Below are 17,605 nucleotides of genomic sequence, written 5' to 3'. Positions count from 1 at the left end.
CTGCTTTTATGTTTCAAAGACCATATAGAAAATGCTAAAAATGGAGAGAAAGATGCATATACTATTATGTTAATACAAAGAAAAGTAGAATGTAAAGCAAAAACAACTACTGGTGAGATAGAAGCTCTAAGCCATTAAGAGGATTTAACTATAGAAAACTATTCAGGACAACAATGAAAAAAATTTTAAGTCAACACAACAGACTACAAATGAAGCAGAAACCTACAGAACCATCACTATGACCAAAATGCTATAAAAATTAGTAATTCATTAACAAAGGTTTAAAAAGAAAAGACTCAGGATTTGGAAATTCAATTCTCAACTACTGGGAAAAGAGCTCAAAAACAAAAATACTCCTCCCATCCCCCAAAATCCCACTTCACACATCAAATGCTATGGAATGCCACCCCAACTACACTCAGAAGAAAATTTAAGAAGTTACATGCTTTTATTAATAAAATGAACATTTGAGTGGGGGGGCGGGGCTAGGGGGCACATAAGACTACAAGACCAGAAAAGAACTGAGCTTCAAAATGACAAGAAAATAGAAAATCTGCTGACAAGATCAAGAGAAGACACACAGCATTAAAACTGAGAAACAGATACAACCACATACAAGGATTTAAAAATTAAGAATGCTTTCTGTAAAATTCCGTATGAATACATTTGAAAACATCTGAGAGATGGACAATTTTCTGTAAAAGAGATGGTCTTAGATGGTTTTACCTCAAGTTCCACTAAATTTAGAGAAATTGATACTTCCTCAAAAATCTTTAAACTTTTCAATAGCACAGCAAATGGTGGTATCCCAATCCATTTTCAGTAAGTTACCCTACATCAAAATCAATAAACTTCTAAAAGTATTGCCATTAAAATCAGGAATGAGATGCCTCACCATGACCAATTATTTGACACTGTTATGAAAGTGCATCTGGTCAAGGAAAAGAGGTAACGGGGGCATAAAGGGGTGTTAAACAGTTTGCCAGTGACAGGTAGCCTACCTAGAAAATTAAAAATAATCAACTAAAACACTGCTGAGAGTTCAGAAAAGTATTCAATTACAAAATACATTATCTAAAAATTACCACTCATGAAGTACCACTAACAGAAAATATTTCACTTATATCATGAATATACCAAGAATGTAGGGAACATGTAAGAACAGAATGAAGAGATAAAATACTTGGTAATGTGGAGAAATTCTATGTTCTCTTAATACTGTAACAATAAATAATTCTCACTAAAGGAACAACCATTAAAAATCCAAAGCAAAGCTTATGGAGGAATTTCACTATCCAAGTAACTATTTGGGCTCTATTCATTATGCTGTTAATCACAAAATAGTTGCTCAAAGAATTAAGAAAATCTTTGGGCTTGAGGACAGTTTATAAATTAAATATAGGAGCTTCTACTTCTGTTTATTTTACCTCAGCCTTTCAAACTTTATTTTTTAAGTGTGTTATAATGCATATGCAAAAACACATAAGCATTTGGAGGTTATTGTTCTAAATACTGGATGATTGTTGAGTACCTTGGGGGCTTTAATTTCTAAGGATCTTTAAATTCCTAAGGAACTACAACTTTTCACAAGACATTCCTTCTCCTTCCCAAAAGTTTGGGTAGTATTGAAAAGTTAGGCCTCCAAAGCCAATGACAACAACAATAAAGAATATATCCCATCTGATATCAAATTATTCAGTTTTAATACTAACTCAGTTTAGTCCTCAACCACAAATGTCATGACACTAAGCCTCAAGACAATGTCCTGTATGTAATTTCCTATGTGTCCTCAAATGTGATACAAGTAGTAGAGGACCAGTGGGAATTCTACAGGTTTCAACTTTAAAAGTTAACCCAGAGTGTATGTGGTGGGGACTTGATAATGGGGGGAATCTAGTATCCACAATGTTGCTCATGTGGTTCTATATTAATGATACCAAAAAAAAGACAGATGCACCCCTATGTTTATCACAGCACTATTTATAATACCCAAGAAATGGAAGCAACCTAAATCAGTAGATGAATGGATAAAGAAGATGTGGTACATATATAAAATGGAATATTCAGCCATAAGAAGAAAACAAATCCTACATTTGCAACAACATGGATGGAGCTAGAGGGTATTATGCTCAGTGAAATAAGCCAGGCGGAGAAAGACAAGTACCAAATGATTTCACTCATCTGTGCAGCATAAGAACAACGCAAAAACTGAAGGAACAGAACAGCGCAGACTCACAGAACCAAAGAATGGACTAACAGTTGCCAAAAGGAAAGGGACTGGGGAGAGTAGGTGGGAAGGGAGGGAGAAGAAGAATAAGGGGCATATTACAATTAGCACACATAATGTGGGGGGGGGAAGTGGGGCGCATGGGGAAGGCAGTACAGCACAGAGAAAACAAGTAGTGACTCTACAGCATCTTACTATGCTGATGGACAGTGACTGTAATGGGGTATGTGGTGGGGACTTGATAATGGGGGGAATCCAGTAACCACAATGTTGCTCATGTGACTGTATATTAATGATACCAAGAAAACCCAAAAAATTAACCCAGAGCAATCCTATGTAATTACACTCCAACACAGACTATAAAATTCTAAAATCATGCCAGAACATTGCCAATCCATTTGGTAAGAAATGCTATTTTTAAAAAAATTAAAAAGAGGAGCTTATTCTAAGGCCAATCCAAAAATCTCAAGGTATGTTATTTTTTCCTTTTAAAATACTATTTGTACTATTATTTACTTTATAAAGTAACTTTACTTGACAAAGTAAAAAGCAACCTATTATTTGCCCCAAATTTACATTAAAATTTTTATTGATCTGAAATCTCAGTATCGAGCAATTAATGTTTCAGATTAAGTTATAAACATCTACCTCATAGAAGCAGCAGGGCAGGAAATAAACATAATGACATATATTATAATTTCCCACTGATTGTTTCTTCACTAGCTAATTGTTAACATCTACCATACTAGACCCCTAAAGTGATGAAACATGTAATACGTAACAATATATGCTACTTGTAATGATCTGTCCCAATATTACAATGAAATCATGATAAAGGAAAGCACCTCATGTTCTCCCTGGGTTTTACTACATGGAAAATAACCACAATTCAATCTCCCATTCTCAAAGCTCTCTACCCTTCCAACTCTGATACTCAGTCACCACACCACCCTAGTGATTCTTCCTTAAGACTAGTATTAAAATCTAATGCATCTTCAGAGGTTTGGAGCCTTTGGAAAATTATTTCTTCCAGGCTTACTATTGTTAGTCTTCCTTTCTACTTCTTGTCTCTTTTGTGCCAGTCTCCTCCAAATGGCAGATTTATCTTCCCCCAAACAGCTTATGATGCTTCACTGCTCAAAACTCTTTTTCATTCTCTAACATAAAACCCAAATCAATAGTTTGGGCATTCAACGCCTTTCATTATTTACTGATATATATCACTACCTTCCTTTTATTTCCATCAAGTTTATCTTACTGAACCTTTTGTTGTAGTCACTGATTTTAAGATACCAGTGTTAAGATTGTAAGATACTGGAAACACAAAGGTGCTACTACACTAAAAGTACATCTCAATTGTAAGATATATTCTAATTTTAGAAATGCTGCTAGCCATGATTCAGGATGATAGCCCATCAAACACAGAAACCAAGTGAGTTCCCTAAAGTGAGTTTTATATTGGTTCTGGAATGCAGTAGAGGAATAATTTAAAACGCAGGTAAGCCAATAATATTGTCATTAAACATCAGCGGTCTTTTTTGGTATTAATATAAAATCACATGAGCAACATTGTGGTTACTAGATTCCCCCCATTATCAAGTCCCCACCACGTACCCCATTACAGTCACTGTCCATCAGCATAGTAAGATGCTGTAGAGTCACTACTTGTTTTCTCTGTGCTGTACTGCCTTCCCCATGCGCCCCGCTTCCCCCCCACGTTATGTGTGCTAATTGTAATATGCCCCTTATTCTCCTTCTCCCTCCCTTCCCACCTACTCTCCCCAGTCTCTTTCCTTTTGGCAACTGTTAGCCCATTCTTGGGTTCTGTGAGTCTGCGCTGTTCTGTTCCTTCAGTTTTTGCATTGTTCTTATGCTACACAGATGAGTGAAATCATTTGGTACTTGTCTTTCTCCACCTGGCTTATTTCACTGAGCATAATACCCTCTAGCTCCATCCATGTTGTTGCAAATGGTAGAATTTGTTTTCTTCTTATGGCTGAATAATATTCAATTGTGTGTATGTACCACATCTTCTTTATCCACTCATCTACTTATGGACACTTAGGTTGCTTCCATTTCTTGGCTATTGTAAATAGTGCTGTGATAAACATAGTGGTGCCTATGTCTTTTTCAAACTGGGATCCTACATTCTTAGGGTAAATTCCTAGGAGTGGAACTCCTGAGTCAAATGGTACTTCAATTTTGAGTTTTTTGAGGAACCTCCATACTGCTTTCCACAATGGTTGAACTAGTTTACATTCCTACCAGCAATGTAGGAGGGTTCCCCTTTCTCTGCATCCTCACCAGTATTTGTTGTTCCTAGTCTTTCCTATTTTGGCCATCCTAACTGGTGTGAGGTGATACCTCATTGTGGTTTTAATTTGCATTTCTCAGATAATTAGCAAAAAACATCTGTTTTTTATATTCTATACTCTGGCAAATATGATAGTACCCTCCTATGTTATGGGGGACAGAAGCATGGGGATGGAGATAACAAAGGTAATTTGAATTAATCCAGAAACATACATAATTCCTGCTAAGATTCTCCTTTTTCTTAGAAACTTGAACGCAAATTTTACTACAATAAATGTGAACTCTCTGCCATTTGCCAACATCAGAACACTTTTTATCTGTTAAATTCTTTGCCACCTAGCTCTACCATTTAAAAGCAAGCTCCATGAAGGCAAAGACTTTTTTTTGTTCACCAATGAAACCCAGGTGACCTGAAGAATACCTTGAACACAATGGACACTCAAAAAAATGGCTTAATAAATTTGCTTGACAAAATCTAGCACCTCAAGAAGGTGCTAGAAGGCAAGATGCTTGCTTACTAGCATGTTTCACTGAGCAAAGAAACACAGTGAGCACCTTAGAGAATGGCCTTTGTCTCTTTACTTTGGCAGAACTCCAGCATTTCTGCTATAACCAACAAATGGTTTATTTCCCACTCTTTATTTATCTGTCTTATTTCCCATGCAGCTTACTTTTGCAGGTCAGGCTGGCTATATTTTTAGAAACTGGCATTGGAATCAAAGGGTCTTTAGTAATGCTTTATGCTAACCCCTGCCTCAACTGTCTTTAAAAAATTTATATGTATCTTCAAAAGAGTACATTAGTTTTTACACATGGACCAGAAGAAGCTACTGTCAATATCAACAAGAAAGGTTTGCTACTTCCCAGATAAAAAAGGAAAGAATCCCAGAAGGCCATGCTACACTTCAGATAATTTTTCTAACCCCGTAAATGCCATCAGCAAACTGAGCAAAGGCACTAGATATTTCCTCATGAGAGTTTTTTTGTCTTTTTGTTTTGTTATAAAAGCACCAGGGGCATGACCAAAACTACTTTCTCATACTTGACAGTAATTTACTGTTTTCTTGATTTCCCAATGTCAACTCTTCAGCTTCTCAGAGAATAATTTAATTTATATGACTGTTAATAAAAAATTAAGACTCAAATGTCAATGAGAAACCTGCCAGCATATTATTCTTGTCTGGCATTTTGGTAATTCAGGTGATTTGAAGAACAGACAATGAAGAAAGAAACAGTAAAGTCCGATAGTCAATTTTCACTTATAATATTTTCCCTTAAAAAAAAAGACCATGGCAAAATAACACAGTCCGATTGCATACTATAACAAAACAAGCCAAGCAAGAATCTACTGTTCAAATAGTTATAGTTCCAAAAATTCCCTTCTCTTCCCTCTTTGTTTTCTCATTAACAAATACATAGTAATAGCTCTATCTTAAGAAAGATTCTCCTTCAATCACACAAGCTATTTTCTCTGTTCTCCCTTCAACTCTCTCCTGAACCCATTCCAATCAGTATTTCACTTCTCCCTCTAACAAAACTGCTAACAAAGGTCTCTAACAACCTTGGCCCTGGCCAAATCCAATGGTCAGGGTCTCAGTCTTCATCTAGCTCGACCTGTCTGCAGCACAGAACACAGGCGATCCTTCCTCTCCGAAATGCCTTCTCTGCTTGGTTTCCACATATCATACTCTCTTGGTTTGTTCTGCTTCACTAGTCACTCCTTTCCAAACTCCTCCTTTTCATGTCTCCAACTCTCAGAATGTCTCAAGGCTTAGCTCTGTCTGAGCTCCCAGCATTCCCTATTCCATTCCTCTGCTGCATTTTTCTCCCCAGCACTTAATACTCTATACATACTACATATTATTTTCTCTCTGCCCACTAAAGTATTTCATGAGGGTAAGGATTTTTGTCTGCTTTTCTTTATTGCTGTATTACCAATTTACAGAACAGATCTCATTCACTGTAGGATCTCAGTAAGTATATGCTGAATTAGTGAATGAACAGAAGTGGTAAGATTAACAGCCACTTTGACTAGTAAGTCAGACACTCCAATAAGGAAGTTGCATACACTTCGTTTGACCTTCGAACAACCCCATGAAACCTCTGAGGCTCTGTGGGGGCAGGGTTGGGGGGATGGGTAAAGGGCTGCAGTGTAAGGCGGAGGGGTGTTAACATGCTCCAAATCACAAACTAGTAAGTGGCAGTGCCATGATTCAAACCCAAGTTTATTCTCTTCAAAGTTAATACTCTTAACCACTGCATGGTATTATTTTTACTGGAGTATTATTTCATTACTTTCAGAATAAAGCCAACTCTACTATTTCAAGAGTCAGCAATCAAAGGTTTCCTGTAGTTTTGTAATTAATCTCCATTTTTTTCTGTGAAGACATACATTTAGTAACTTCAGTTTAGAAATTTTAATGGATATTCTTATTGAAAAGAAAAGCATTCCGACACTGCCATTTTCAGTGACACCAGTACAAGTGAGAAAGCATAACACTCTCCTTCAGAATGTGATGGCAGCACTTCCTCTCTTTCATTTCTATTAAAAAGTTCAAGGCAAGGGTTTTCCAAATGTGGCTGAAGAGTCACCTGCAAGCTTTCTGTTTTCTGGAAACAAGATTCCCAGGCCTAACTGCAGAGTGACCAAATCAAAAGCTCTAGGAAACAGCTCAGGAATCCAGTATTTTATAAAGCTTCCCTGGAAACTGGCAGTTAGCCAAGTTTGGAAAATACAAGTTAAGTGAACCAAAGTTGGCAAGAGACTAACACCTCTACCTGAGCACCTGGCTCCCTTTTTAACAATGACAAAGTCTGACTAATACTGACCTTCTGCAAGGTCTGACTAATACTGACCTTCTTGGAAAGAGGAACGATGCTGTTGGGTCTGACAAGCCTCCGTTTCTTACAGCTCAGTATAGGACGTGTTCGGGCTGCCACACAGGTGCCATCAGTTGATGAAGAAACCAGGTTCAGTCGTTGCTTTTTATGTAACTGTTCTTCAGCATCAGAGCTGTCACCTGGAATGTGGTCTGCCAACATAGGCTGAAGACTACACAAGGGGAAGGAAGAATATTTACTTCTCAGAAGACACAAGGAAACAAAGCCTCTAATACTGGTTCACCCTCCTCTATTTGTAAATGTTCACAAACAGTAACAGGTATAGTGGAGCAGAAGCAGATTATCTATTGATGCTAATGTCTACTAATCTAGGTGTGTGCAGTGTCTGTGCTTATTTGTAAGCCTCTTGGTTACTTCAACTCCATCATGTTTGAAAAGTACAAAAGTCAGTAAGTGAGGCACTCAGGTCCTAGTTGTGAAGTCTTCTTCTCCAACGGAAATATAAATAAAGCCTAGAAAATTACAACTGGTAAGAATGACGAATTTTCCAAGTGTTAATGAGCAGCTGCTTCCTAAGAGTCAGTTCTCCTGTGAAACTCAACTTAAGGAATCTTTATACACTGTCCACCTGTAGAGGGATTCCTTGAACTTTTATAAATACAGCTTTATAAAGACAGCCTTTAGGGAACTAATCGGTTCTAGAGTAGAGATCTTACATAAACTTGAGGAATTATATTAAGACTAAAACCAATCACAATGATTCACAATAACTGCAGGATTTTGTTTTTCTCCATGCTGAGTTACTTTCAGGCCATAGTATGCAAAAGGGATATATGCCAGAATGCTAATTAAAATATATCTGCTATAATATTAAGTGATAAGGTTTCTGCTCTTTTAAACCAGTTAGTCCTGGCTATGGATAACTAAAAGCCCCAAACTCATTTACAAGCCTACCAAGTGTAAGCAACAGAAGAGATAAAATTTACGTATTAATGACTCCATTGACAGGTCTCAATGCGGCACATGATTTGGTAGACAGTGACTCTGAAGGATGACCACAGGCACCATGGTTTTCCAGTGGTTGAGAAACAGATTCCATCTGAATAAGAAAAAGATAAATAAAAATACATTACCAAAATTAAACCAGTAGCACCCAGCCTGAAATGCAGCATCATTTCATTTAAATGAAACATCTATATTTTTGATGACCAGCTTGAAAAACAAAACTTGTAAGACTGAGGAAAAGAGAAAATAAGAGAATCAGGTTTTGCTCTGGGAGGAAGGGGGTAAGGAACCAAAATATTTAACAGACTAAAAGTACTAAGTGCCTATGACAGGGAAATGATGTAATGACTGCATGGAACAGAAGCTTAGCAAATTACCTAAAGTCTTCAACTAAGGGTTGAGAGGGATATACATGAGTTCACTATCAAGACAACTAAAAGGAAATTTAAATGTAGTCAGTGTCTGCTTAACCTCACAGTGTATTCTGGAAGCATGTTTCCAGAAAACTGTACATTGTGTGTGTGTGGGTGTATATATATTTATATAATATATACATATGTGTGTATTATATATATTCCTGTGATAAAAGAAATTTAAAAAATTAAATAAAATTTCAATGAATAATTACCTAATGCTATCTTGTAGCAAGTATTGTCTTTGGACTATACAAAAATCAAATATATGCTTACAATATAAAATAAAAAAAAAACAGAGGTAGGAAATAATTAGGGAAAGTTTGAATTCACTATTTCAAAACAAATTACATAATATTTACAAGGCTCAAAAAGGGATAGGTGCAGCCATGATATGTCACTATATGGAGTCTCTGCAGTGTAGGCAATAAATTCACAGACACAGTAGTACCTCAGCTCGGGAAATTGTTGGAATACCACAGAAGGACTGTGGTCTTTGTCTCCTTACACTGTAACTGATTTTGGGGTGTTCTGAAGGTCTTCCTGTAACTGCAACCACTGTGTTTCTTGAGGCTGAAATTCTATTTATCAGAATTGCTGAATTTTTTTAATCTTTATGCTCACAAGGAGAAACACCAAAGGATCTGCAGCCCTGACAGTCGTTGTAGACAAGTATCAAGAAATGACAACAGACTGGGAAGCTAACTAAAAGTTTGAATGCAAATTACTCAAAAAGCTAGATCAAAGTATATAAACAGACAACATGTTTAGGTAAACTACCATTAATGAACACTGGGAAAATGTTCTGCCTTCCTCGTTATACGTGTTATACAACTAGTAAGGTATCACAAATATCTTGAACAATTTTATTAGTCAGTGATGTCATAATTATGGTGAATCTGGAAACACATACTGATTGCCTCTATGTTACACTTATTTTCTCTTGGAAAGTAATATGGTATTAAATTCTAAGAGTTGCAAAGATGTTTTATATCTTCTGACAAAATATATTACTTGATCCTAATAATCTACCTTAAAGAAATAACACATCCCCAAAATCTCAAACACAAAGGCAGTCAGTCACTGAAATTTTATCATCTAAATGCTCAACATTTGAGGCCGTTATAAATTATAGCACACCAAATGAGAATATTAAAAATGATTACAGTTATTTCTTTTTCCTTTATGGCAGAAGAAAACATTAACATAAAAAATAATAGTCTTTTATGCAGCAACAATTTTAGAAAGATTTTAAATTCAAATTATTTTTAATACAATTGTGGTGACTAAAAATGTACTTCCACAGATAATGACAAGATAAAAATAGTGTTACAGGGATAGAACTACTCTGAAATTTTCTGTATATTTAGATAATATTTTTACATAAAAAAAATAATAAACCCAAGTACCTCCCTGGATGTTAATGAAAATTTACAATTCAGAGGGAACCTCAAAAAGCCCTAACAAATATTATGGTATGACAGAGGACTGGAAAACTAAAAGGATTTAAGATTCAGATTGGCATTAACTAGCAGATATGTGACTCCAGGCATGTTACAGCTTTCCTTGATTTCAGAAGTTCTGGTTCACATGAAGAATTTTCCTTTCAATATGAAAATGCTATGACTATGAACTTTTTGCTGATATACTGATCTTAAGAACTTCTGTCAATTTTAGATTCACTTAAAATAATAGCTTTAGCATTAAATTGTGGCAGAGCTCTGATTTACGTATCTACAATATGCTCTACAAGGTGCCATTAATAGGCTGAACCTCCTCCACTGGATTAGTGTTTCTTTTATAGGAATTACGGGAGAGTTAACTGCAAGGAAACCTGTCAAGACAAAACTCTTCAACAAAATCTCATTTCAAAACAAATTTACCTTTCTTACAGAAAGTCTAAAGAAGAAAAAGCACCAATCACAAGTAGTCTCATTACCTACAGATAACAACTGCTAATAGCCTATCTTGTTTTTCATGCCTACAGGTATAATATAGATAAATGTAACTAATATTCAACGTGAATTTTACTGATTTTGTTGGAGAAACCTCAACTTCCCTGGGAGTCATTCTGCTCCCAAATTAGAATTTAAGTCAGTGGACAAAGCACTGTTTAGCACAGAAATGTCTGTCAGGGATATAGAAGCACACAGCAATCAAGAGCATGAACATCAGTCAGAGAGGGAATGTGCCTAGTTTTCAGACCCAACTACACAAGGAGGCACAAGAATATTCAGGAGACCTTGGAATATTCTGTAGTCAGGCTGAGATCCCAAACCAAGGCACTGGGGAACTAGAACTAAGTTCATCACTCATTCTCAAATGCAAAGAGCTTTAAGTATTAACCCCAATCCTCCAATAGTGTTCCACCTGGAAAAAAAAACTACAACTCACAAACACATGTAATTGTATTTAAGAGCTTCTTAATGCATTCACACTGCCTTAAGAAGTGAACACTCCCTCTCTTGCAAAGACTACAAAGACACAGGGTAGAGAAACATTATCAAGCACTTCACAAATGTTAAACACACACAAATTTAAACGTGATCTTTATTATGGCAGTGGTTTACTTCACTAGTATTTTCAGGAAACTGAAGCATGACTCAGTTATGTGTCACCCAATGGGAAACTGAAAAAAGGCTGAAAGAATTTAAGGCTCTTCCTTTCATAAAACAGAAGTTATTAAAGCCAGAAACAGGAAAGTATAAAAGTCAAAGTGGTAGACTGAGAACTTTAATACCCCTTTTCCTCGAAGAAGAGCCCCAAGAGAGTGCTTTTGGGGCAATCTTAAGAGTTAAAGGTAGCAAGTTACCGAAGTGATTTTTCCCTGACTGAAAGGACCAGGTGCACAGATTGAAATGTTTAACACAGTGATAGGATTCAAATGTGTTATTCATAAAAACAGGCATCCTTTGATTCATTACACCACCCTCTTGGACAGACCAGTGAAGTGTGACAAAGAGCTAGATTAAATTAAGGTCTTACAAGGGTATTTTCTGTGGTCTAAGAACCCATGTCCACTGAATTAATTTTACCAAAAAAGACAAAGGGTAAAAACTAAAAGACACACACTTAAAAACATATATAGTAAGATTAAACTCTAGTTGCAAGATATGTATCTATCTTTACTTTAGTCATTCATTTAATGCCATGTAACAACTGATCGAAATACCATTTTCTTAAATGTACCATATTTGTTTGTCTAGAAAATTTAATTCTGACAAACACTATCAAAATGGAGAGAAAGACTAACTGGGTGTAAGGAATTCAATTTTTATTCAGTTTTTCACTTTGTAAGAATAATTTAATGTTTTGAGCTCCCCATCACAATGATACTTAGCAAAGTCTTGCTTAAAATCACCAAAATATTGCTGGCCCATAAATAGCATACCAGTCATTTCCATGAACTAGCACCATGACCTGGAAATTATGCAAAATTGGGAGTGGAATGTTCTGAAAATTCCACTTACACCAAGTTACTTACCTAGGCTTTAGGTTCTACATATGTAAAATGGGATTTACAGCCTCACTTTCCTATGTTTTCACATTGGACATTAAAATTTATACATTCACATGAAAGCAATTTTGGATTATTCACTTTTAAAAATTTCAAGCAGCATAATGCTTTAAAAGTCCTAATTGGCCCATCAGTGTTTTTTAATAATTGTGGATGGAATACTCCCCCACCAGTATCCATCCCCCTAATCTCTATGTCAAAACCCTAGGTGAGCCAACATACCATTTATTAGTCCCCATGACTGCAAAACTTCAAGAGAAAAAAAGTTATTCCTACCTAACCAATGGCAGGAAGATTATACTACAGATTGTTTAAAAAGGAAAAGCAACTGTCATCAGAGAAATGCAAATTAAAACCACAATGAGATATCACCTCACACCAGTAAGGATTGCCATCATAGAAAAGACAAACAACAAATGTTGGCGAGGTTGTGGAGAAAGGGGAACCCTCCTACACTGCTGGTGGGAATGTAAATTAGTTCAACCATTGTGGAAAGCAGTATGGAGGTTCCTCAAAATGCTCAAAAGAGAAATACCATTTGACCCAGGAATTCCACTTCTAGGAATTTACCCTAAGAATGTAGCACTACAGTTTGAAAAAGACAGATGCACCCCTATGTTTATCGAAGCACTATTTGCAATAGCCAAGATACAGAAGCAACCTAAATGTCCATTAGTAGATGAGTGGATAAAGAAGATGTGGTACATATACACACTGGAATATTACTCAGCCATAAGAAAAAAACAGACCCTACCATTTGCAACAACATGGATGGAGTGAGAGGGTATTATGCTCAGTGAAATAAGCCAGGCGGAGAAAGACAAGTACCAAATGATTTCACTCATACGTGGAGTATAAGAACAAAGGAAAACTGAAGGAACAAAACAGCAGCAGAATCACAGAACCCAAGAATGGACTAACAGTTACCAAAGGGAAAGGGACTGGGGAGGGTGGGTGGGAAGGGAGGGATAAGGGTGGGGAAAAAGAAAGGGGGCATTACGATTAGCATGTATAGTGTGTGTGGGGGCACAGGGAGGGCTGTGCAACACAGACAAAACAAGCAGTGATTTTACAGCATCTTGCGCTGATGGACAGTGACTGAAGGGGTATGTGGGGGGGACTTGGTGAAGGGGGGAGCCTAGTAAACAATGTTCTTCATGTAATTGTAGATTAATGATACCAAAATAAAATAAAATAAAAATAAAAATAAAAAAAAGGAAAAGCAATAGCTTTTCTTCTGAGAAAGAGGCTAGGAGGGATAATTTTTAGCATGCCTTTCTTCTGAGAAAGCATTTATCCTTAATAGTTCATTTGTTATCTCCATCATTCCCGCAAAGTAAGGAAAGGGTAGAAGTATGAGGCTTATTTTACAAATAGAAACAAAAATAATAAAGTCATCTGTCAAAAGCCACAGAAGCAATGTTTTTGCTAAAACAAATAAGAGGATATAAGAAACTACATGTATCTGCTCATTTGTACAAAAGAAATATAGGCAGGATAACCCAAAAACTAATGAAACTGGCTACACTCTACAGGGAATGGGGAAAGGATGGAAAAGAAGGGGAAAATCGAAGAGGCTAGGAGGGAATGATAGCCTTTGTATAGCTGTGACTCTTAGAACTCTATGTTTCACATACTCAAAAGATCAAAGGTGTGTGGGAGGGGAGCAAGACATGGAATACCATAGTAACAAAAGAACCTAATTGTATTATGAAACGATTAACTACTCACATTGAAAGGTATGAAGAATCCGAACTTACCTAAACATCACTTCAGAAAACAGTATTTTGACTGTATATTTGATTGTAAAATAATGTAAAACATACTGTATATTGTACACAGTATATTGTATTTTGGTTAATAAATGTATTTCTCACAGGGGTATGAGTTCGCAGTTATGAAACTACTTTGTGTGGAACTAGGGTTGAACAATAAGTATCAATAAGCATCAGGAGAAAGGCTCTGGTGTTGGTCTGGTATTAGTATGAACTCAAGGTTTTTAACATATTCACAGATGGGTAAAGAAATGCAGATGTGTGTATATGTATGTGTTAGCTATACATATATGTATTTCCTAGCTTTGTCTGTTGGGAAGTCCTAGAAGCAATGATACAAGTGGCAATAAGCACAATTAGTACCCATATCTTGTTTTCTAAATCCTGTTTGGCAATAAATAGAACCAGGGGAGAGCAGGTAAAATACAAGATGAGTCCAGAACACCTGGTGCCAGTAAGTGAATACTCAAAATAAGAGGGTGGCATGTTTAAAGGACACAGAAGCCAATCTGAAGGAGGTCCCAATACCAAAAGTTGAGACAACTGGAGCAACTGAATGAGTAACAGTAAAATTATAATCCATACAATAGAAGTAATATCCATGAATCCATTCTGATATAAACTGAATAACTATCTGACTAAATAGAGAAGAAAAGACAAATCTTCCTAACAGAATTTCAATTAACAAATGTAGAAAAATCAACATTTAGTAAACACAAATCACTGCTGCAGGCAAAAATCACCAGTGGAGAAAATTATGGATTCAAGTACAATGAGCAACATAACAGTGCACAGTATCTCCCTAGGAGATAGTCACTCCTTACAAAGGGAAAATACTGACTTCACACTGAAGAAACCCAGCAGGCACTGGTTTCTTTCACCTAAGTGAAAGAAGTTATCACCACCACCATCATGTACCCACAGTGTAGTGCACTTCTGAGAAAGGCACATATCACTTCTGTGGTATGAATGTGAAAAAAGTATAACCTCCGTAAGACAAAACAGGTGACTCCAACTGGAGGAATGTACAAGTAACTGACCAGTATTCTTGAGTCAAAGTCATGAAAGTCAGACTGAGGAACTCTCACAGATTGGAAGAGACTTAAAAGAGATATAAAAACTAAATGCAGTTGGAGCCAAGATGGTGGTGTGAGTAGAGCAATGGAAATCTCCTCCCAAAACCATATATATTTTTGAAAATACAACAAATACAACTATTCCTAAAAGAGAAACCAGAAGACACAGGACAACAGCCAGACTACATCTACACCTGCGAGAACCCAGCACCTCGCCAAGGGGGTAAGATACAAGCCGCGGTCCGGTGGGACCCGAGCGCCCCCCACCCCAGCTCCCAGTGGGATGAGAGGAGTCAGAGCGGGGAGAGAAAGGGAGCCCAGGACTGCTAAACACCCAGCCCTAGCCATCCGCACCAGAGCGCAGACACACAGTGTGTGGGGCACTGGATACTTGGGAAACAGGACAACAACACCTGTGAGTAGGTCCCCGCGGCTGGCGCCCACGGGACAAAGAAAAGCGAGTGCTTTTTGAAAGTCTTAAAGGGACAGGGAACCCACAGCTGGACAGAAGCGTCCAGGGACACTTAGCCCAGTAGCTGGAATCCCAGGGAACGGAGGGCACCCAAACCCCCTGGGCAGCAGCACTGCTCAGAGGCCCCTCACGGCAATAAACAGCCTCTTGTCTGTTTGCCCTCCGACACAGCTCCACCATATTGGAGTAGCAGCCTAAGGCCGGCCACGCCCACAGCAACACAGAGCTTACTCCACAGCAGCCAGGGAAGAATCAGTGACCCTGTATGCACGCAGCTGCCCAGCACAAGCTGCTAGGGGTCACTGTTCTCCCAGGAGAGGAAGGCCACAAACCAGCAAGAAGGGACATTCTCCTAGCCGATAAACACCAGCTCCCCACAACTACCTCTATCGCCATGAAAAGGCAGAAGAATTTGATACAAACCAGACTAACCCAGACATCCTCCCCTGAGAGGGCATCTGGGGAGATAGACCTAACCAATCTCTCTGAAAAAGAATTCAAAGTAAAGGTCATAACTGTGCTGATGGAGCTGCAGAGAAATATGCAAGAGCTAAGGGATGACGTCCAGAAGGAGATTACAGAAATGAAACAACCTCTGGAAGGATTTATAAGCAGAATGGATTAGATGCAAGAGGCCTTTGATAGAATAGAAACCTGAGAACAGGAATGCATAAAAGCCGATGCAGAGAGAGATAAAAGGATCTCCAGGAATGAAACAATAATAAGAGAACTGTGTGACCAATCCAAAAGGAACAATATCTGCATTATAGGGGTACCAGAAGAAGAAGAGAGAGAGAAAGGGATAGAAAGTGTCTTTGAAGAAATAATTGCTGAGAACTTCCCCAAACTGTGGGGGGAGAAGGGAATAATCCATCAGACCATGCTAGTACACAGAACTCCCAACAAAAGGAACCCAAGGAGGACACCACCAAGACACATAATTAAAAAGGCAAAGATCAAGGATAAGGACAGAGTTTTAAAGGCAGCTAGAAAGAGGGAAAAGGTCACCTACAAAGGAAAATCCATCAGGCTATCATCAGACTTCTCAACAGAAACCTTACAGGCCAGAAGAGAATGGCATGATATATAATGCAATGAAACAGAAGGGCCTGGAACCAAGCATACTGTATCCAGCACGATTATCATTTAAATATGAAGGAAGGATTAAACAATTCCCAGACAAGCAAAAGTTGAGGGAATTTGCTTCCCACAAACCACCTCTACAGGGTATTTTAGAGGGACTGCTCTAGATGGGAGCATTCCTAAGACTAAATGGATGTCACCAGAGAAAATAAAATCACAGCAGAGAAAGCAGACCAACCAAATACTAACTAAAGGCTAAAAATAAAATCAACTACCCACAAAAGCAGTTAAAGGAAGCACAAAAGAGCACAGAATAAAACAACCAACATATAAAGAATGGAGGAGGAGGATTAAGAAGGGAGACAAAGAATCACCAGACAGTGTTTATAATAGCTCAATAAGCAAGTTAGACAGTAAGATACTAAAGAAGATAACCTTGAACCTTTGGTAACCACAAATCTAAAGCCTGCAATGGCAATAACTACATATCTTTCAATAATCACCCTAAATGTAAATGGACTGAATGCATCAATCAAAAGACATAGAGTAATAGAATGGATAAAAAAGCAAGACCCATCTATATGCTGCTTACAAGGGACTCACCTCAAACCCAAAGACATGCACAGATTAAAAGTCAAGGATATATATTACATGCAACAGCAAGGAGAAAAAAGCAGGTGCTGCAGTACTACTACCAGACAAAATAGACTTCAAAACAAAGAAAGTAACAAGAGATAAAGAAGGACATTACATAATGATAAAGGGCTCAGTCCAACAAGAGGATATAACCATTATAAATATATATGCACCCAACACAGGAGCACCAGCATATATGAAACAAATACTAACAGAACTAAAGGGGGAAATAGAATGCAATACATTC

The 17,605-nt window shown here is 37.5% G+C and overlaps 1 protein-coding gene across 7 annotated transcripts in view; it reads right to left on the bottom strand.

Annotated features, from left to right (window-relative positions):
• Positions 1-17,605, bottom strand: part of KANSL1 (KAT8 regulatory NSL complex subunit 1) — a 189,201-nt gene that overhangs the window by 33,164 nt on the left and 138,432 nt on the right. For all 7 annotated transcript variants that reach the window (XM_073235719.1, XM_073235722.1, XM_036997123.2 and 4 more), the window contains 2 exons: positions 8,368-8,480; positions 7,397-7,592 (listed from right to left, as the gene is read on the bottom strand). In XM_073235719.1, coding sequence (XP_073091820.1) covers positions 7,397-7,592; positions 8,368-8,480 — 309 coding nt within the window. The remainder of the gene's footprint in view (positions 1-7,396; positions 7,593-8,367; positions 8,481-17,605) is intronic.

Source organism: Manis javanica, chromosome 4, assembly GCF_040802235.1.
Source record: "Manis javanica isolate MJ-LG chromosome 4, MJ_LKY, whole genome shotgun sequence".
In the NCBI taxonomy this organism is placed as follows: Eukaryota; Metazoa; Chordata; class Mammalia; order Pholidota; family Manidae; genus Manis; species Manis javanica.
Note: the sequence above shows the minus strand (reverse complement) of the source record. Positions and strands in the feature narration are given on the sequence as shown.